Source organism: Limulus polyphemus, unplaced genomic scaffold, assembly GCF_000517525.1.
Source record: "Limulus polyphemus unplaced genomic scaffold, Limulus_polyphemus-2.1.2 Scaffold5141, whole genome shotgun sequence".
NCBI classification, from domain to species: Eukaryota; Metazoa; Arthropoda; class Merostomata; order Xiphosura; family Limulidae; genus Limulus; species Limulus polyphemus.
In genome coordinates, this window is record NW_013670751.1 from 8871 (window position 1) to 14646 (window position 5776).

The following is a 5776-nucleotide window of genomic DNA, read 5'->3' on the forward strand; positions in this document are numbered from 1 at the left end:
CTCTCATGTACCTTCAAGTTACTACTTGTTCCAAATTTCTTACTACACAGAGCACAACTGTACGGTTTCTCCCCAGTATGCACCTTCTCATGCATCTCTAACCCATTACTTGTTCCAAACTCCTTCCCACACACAGCACAACTGTACGGTTTCTCTCCAGTGTGAATCTGCTGGTGAATTTTTAAGTGACAATTTCTTCTAAATTGTTTTCCACACACTACACAACTGTATGGTTTCTCTCCAGTGTGTATCCTCTCATGCACCTGCAGGCTACTGCTTGTAACAAATTTCTTGTCACAATAAGCACAACTGTATGGTTTCTCTCCAGTATGTATTCGCTGATGTACTTTAAGATAGTTATTTCTACTAAATTCTTTTTTACATACTATACAGCTGTATGGTTTCTCCCCAGTGTGTATCCTCTCATGCACTTTCAAGTTACTAACTGTTACAAATTTTTTGTTACACACAAGACAAGTGTATGGTTTATCCCCAGTGTGTACTTTCTCGTGCATCTCCAAGTCATTACTTGAACCAAACTCTTTGCTACACACATCACAACTGTATAGTTTTCCTCCAGTATGAATGTGTCGATGAATTTTTAAGTGACATCTTCTTTTAAATTCTTTTCCACAAACAACACAAATATATTTTTTCTCACTATGTAGCCTCTCATGTTTTCTAAGTGAACTATTACTTATAAATTTCTTGCCACAAACATCACAAGTGTAAGGTTTGTCACCAGTGTGAATTCTCTGATGTATTTTTAAGCTGTTTTTACTTCCAATCTCTTTTCCACACACTTCACATTTGTATGGTTTCTCCCCTGAGTGTACTCTCTGATGTATTTTTAACTTACTACTACTTATAAATTCTTTTCCACACATGACACAGCTGTATGGTTTCTCCCCAGTGTGTCTCCTCTCGTGTATTTTTAGGTCACTATTTCTTGCATACTGATTTTCACATATAGAACAGTTGTATTGTTTTAATCCAGGATGTTTCTTCAGATGCTTTCTTAGAAGACTCTTTGTTCCAAAATATTTGCCACAGACTACACAACTTAAAGTTTTATTTCCATTATGGGGAATGCAATTTTGTTTTATGTGGTTTTCCATTGAAAATATGTTTCTAGTCACATTACTACTGCTTGGATTTTGAGATTTGCCATTTTCTGTTTTCGTAAAGAAAAATTCCTTTCCACAACTGTTGTTGATGTAAGGCATTGGATCTATAATCAAAAGATAAATACAACAAATAAAGATATTAATAAACATACAGTACATATGAATAATACAATAAACTACAAAACATATAAATATCAACCTTAAAACACACATATATGGAGCTAAACAATACAGATATCTGGAAGAAGGAATGATACTCATTTCATTTCTATCTGATAAAGAGCTCTTTAAAGAAATATTCCTGTAAATGATACATATTATGAAAAAAATAATGGAAGTGTTTTCTTAAGGCAATAAATTCTGTCAGAATATACTAAGGATGGTGTTATGAAAATAATAAACTAGTGTTTTTAATAATTACTGTTTTCAGATATTCCAACTTGAAATATGGCCATGTACTTGTTTGTTGTTAAGCACAAAGCTACACAGTGAGCTTTCTGTACTCTGTCCATTGCAGGTATCAAAACCCAATTTTTTAGTATTTTAAGTTATTTTTTTTGCCATCACATGAGAATAATCAATTATGAATCTAAGTTTCAAATGGACAGCAACTGCCTGTTATAGAAACCTACAAATGTAGAGGACGACGTTTCGAAAGTCTTCCACCTTCAGGTCCTGAAGACGAAAGGCAGAAGACTTTCAAAACGTCGTCCTCTACATTTGTAGGTTTCTACAACAGGCAGTTGCTGTCCATTTGAAACTTAGATTCATTACGAATACTCTGCCTAAACAACCTATCAAAGAATAATCAATTAGTTGAACATAGTCAACTAATGAGCCTGACAATTCAGCTACTAGCAAGTTCCATTTATTGCCCAGTTCTAATTAGAATCACATAATCAGGAGATTATTTCCTGACTACTGCACAGTTTTGGCAAATTATAAATGATTTTGTTTCCCCTGTGTGTGTGTTTTTTTCATGTTTTTTTGGTGAATTTTTTTTTTTCAATATTTCTTTATCACATGATATACAAGATGACAGTTTATCTACTGTTGAGATTATAATGTTTTCTCTCAAAAAATGTTTTGTCAAACACACTGCTGATGCTAGGTTTCTGGTGTTTTTTTTGTATTTTGTTTTTTAAACAGTAATTATTTTCCAATATGGTCTTTGGATCTAAAATCACAGGTAACAGTTACAATAAACAGGATGGAGGTAACAGTTACAATAATTAAGCAAAAACATTACATACAAGTTTGGTAACTTCCTAATTACATTTTATATTGTTTTACTAGAATAATCTACTAAAAGTACCATACCAACCTGATAATAAATATTTTAAAACAGGCAGACTTGCCTTTGAAATACAAGAAGACTTTTCTTGTTCAGTTTCTCCTGTACTATCAACAAACATGCAACTAAAATTTTGAATGCTCTTGACACAAGGCAGAGTATGTGTCAACTTACCCATGGTTTTCCACTCTTCCTTCTTCCATGTGACATATTGTACTTGTTTCAAGAGGACACATATAAGCTCTGCTTTCCCACCATAACCCAGATTTATTTGCTGACCAGGGAGTATGTTTGCTGACTTACCTTATTAGTTTATTTTTCAGTTGAGATCTTTGTGTTCAACAGATACTTCCGATTGGTCTTTACTTTCACTTTTTTCTTTCTTCTCTTAGTTTTTACTCTTCCTTACAATCCTGTTTATTACAACTTCTGGATAAGGAAGTCTTGGATCTCCTTCCAAAAGGAGCACTAGAAATTGTTTACTACATATCTTTCTATTTTTACTTCTGTTGATTGGTAGTTCCAAAGAAAAGGGGAGATTAAAGACCTGTCTTGGCTCAATCTTCCATTGGATACACCTCATTTCAAACTGAAAAAGATGAGAATATTATGGAAGTTTCCTTGATGAGGCCAATGGATGACAAAGGTGGAAATATACAGGATGCTTTATCTTCCTATTTCATTTCATTCATCATCTCATAAATTTTGCCATCAAGGGTGACTTATCATTTGTTTCTTTCCCTTTGACTCGGCCCCATACATTTCAACTAGTTTGAAGGTCTTCATTATGTCAACATCGTCTTTCACTTTTACGTGGATGATTGGCTTATTCTGAGCCTTTCTTCTACTTAGTAGCTTATACACATTCATCTGACTACACAAGTGATTACATCTCTTTGGTAGATCATCCATCACTCCAAATTCCAATTAGTACCAACACAGTATTTAGTACATCTAGGAATATGGATCAACACAGTTGAAGAAATGCTTCAGCAGTTTCTTATAGCATTACAAGACTTCTGTCTTTCTAGAACTAGCACCAAAAGACATATGTTTTATTTTGGGAAAGGCAACTTCCATTCGTGAAATTATTCCCTTAGGATGTGCTCATAAGTCACCATTCAATAGAACCTTGTTTCTCAGTGGTGTCTGACTACAGAGCCCTTTTCTTCTTCTTACTTTTCACAGATGCTTTTCTTGAAAACAGAGGAATTGTGTTGAGGAATCAATCTTGTTCTGGTTTTGAATCTCTTAAGAAGCAACAGGTCACACCAATATGTTGGAATTTTGAGCTGTTCAATGTGTTCCTCTAAGGTTTCTGCTCCTTCTTTACCACCATTCTGTGTTCATTAATATACATAACTTTACTGTGATTGCTTACATCAACAATTGTTTTGCTGCAATTTCTCTACATATTTCAATTTATTCTCAACTAGTTCTTCTTCAAGACTGTCATATTCCTGGTGTGAACATTTTAGCCAACTTTCTTTCTAGAGATCATTACAGTCTTCCCATAGAGTGGACCATTCACTCTTTGGTTATTCAGTAGGTTTATGAATTTTGGGGTTGATTGATATTATATGCTTTATTCACATCAACCAACTACCTTCTTCTACTAAACTTGGTCTCCAGTTCTACATCCAAATTTTTGGCAGTGGATGCCCCGAGTCAGTTTTGGGAGAACCTCTTCATTTATGCATACCTTCCACTATACTTTCTTCCTTGGATCCTGGTCAAGATCAGTTACTTAAAGTGCCAGGTTCTCCTCATTGGTCAACTTTGGCCTGCTCAACCATGATTTTCCCCATCACATCAATTTCTTTATGAGAAAACATGTCCAATATCACCAGGAAATAATGTTGCATGACAACCTTGAATAACCATTTTCCAAAATATTTTTTGCTGTCTATGCCTATTTTGCAGATGCTTTTCTTTGGCTGTTTATCAGTCATGAAATATATCCTGAAGTTTGTGCATTAGACATGTTTTATCTTGTTTATCTCCAACTTCTTAACATTTTCTTTCTTTCTGTGTCTTGTCAGTTTCTTCCACAACTGGTTCCACTTTGAGTCGCTAAGGAAGCCATCAATCCTCTTTGTCCCTATTATTCAAAGATATCTTTTCAATGACCCAGAATTCCTTGACATTGCCCTAAATGGAACTTGTTGTTTAGTATCATGATTCATAGCTTCTCCACCTTTTCAACCCTTAGCAAATTGTTGTTCGATCACACTTTCTTTTATTACTGGTACCAGGCAGATGATGTTCCGATTCCTATATCCTTGATGCTTATCATCTTATACTTTTATTTAGATCAAATCTTCCTACTTAAAACTTGGGCTGTGACAGAAAGTAACCAATGTTTCTCACCTGTTATGTTACCTGCCCTGATTGGTCATAATTCTCAGTTTTTATGTCCTATCATGGCTATTTATTGTTATTTTGTAAGTACTACATCTTTAAAAGCATTTAGGAAAAAGTTGTTTATAACTTACAATGAATCATGCTCTTCATATCTTGTTCTGACCGCTTTAAAAAAATTGGCTTGTGTAATTAATCTTTCTTGTTTATTTGGACATTTTATTATATCTTAAAAGTGAACTTTAGATTACATCTCACCAAAATTTGCCACTTGGTGATGTTTTTGGTATCCCAGTCACATCTCTTTAAAAGATATTCTGTAGGCCAGAATGTGGATGAATTTCAGTACATTTTCAAAATTTTATTTAAATTGTTTTCTTCTGGTTGTAATTCTTCAAACCATATGGAATTCTTAGCCCATGAATTAGCCTCTTGTTCCCTCCTTCCTTAGATAACACTTGGACTCGCACCTCTCCTGTGCATGGTAACCCGGGTATCACTATATGGCCCAACACATCTGGAGTCACGGGAAGGCAAAGCTTATATATATTCTCCTGACACAAGAACAATAAGCCACATGGAAGGTGGGAGAGTGTAGAACTAAAGGTAAATAGACACATACTTTGCAATGTGTCAAGGATATTTAGAATTGTAATCAAATTGTTTTGTTGACAGCATGAGAGCAACTCGACAAGGAAAAGTTTTCATGTTCAGAAGTAAGTGCCTGTTTGAGATTCATTTTAATTACACAAATATAAACATAGATCATAAAATGAAATGGGGAGATAATAGATTTTATTGTCATGTCATTTCTGTTACATGGAGGTTGTATTTGTAGTATTTTGGTCAAGTGGTAAAAAGTTTGGAATACACATTGTCAGAATTAAAAAAAATATATATATAAATCTTTTATATATATATATACACACACAACTTCCTTTTTGCCAATTGTCTAATAGAAAGGCTTTTAGTTATATTTCTTAATAGTAAAAAT

At 34.1% G+C, this 5776-nt stretch overlaps 1 protein-coding gene across 4 annotated transcripts in view; it reads right to left on the reverse strand.

Annotated features, from left to right (window-relative positions):
- The window catches only part of LOC106472180 (zinc finger protein 345-like), a 29347-nt gene that overhangs the window by 7735 nt on the left and 15836 nt on the right, over positions 1-5776 (reverse strand). For all 4 annotated transcript variants that reach the window (XM_022400784.1, XM_022400783.1, XM_022400781.1 and 1 more), the window contains exon 6: positions 12-1231. In XM_022400784.1, coding sequence (XP_022256492.1) covers positions 12-1231 — 1220 coding nt within the window. The remainder of the gene's footprint in view (positions 1-11; positions 1232-5776) is intronic.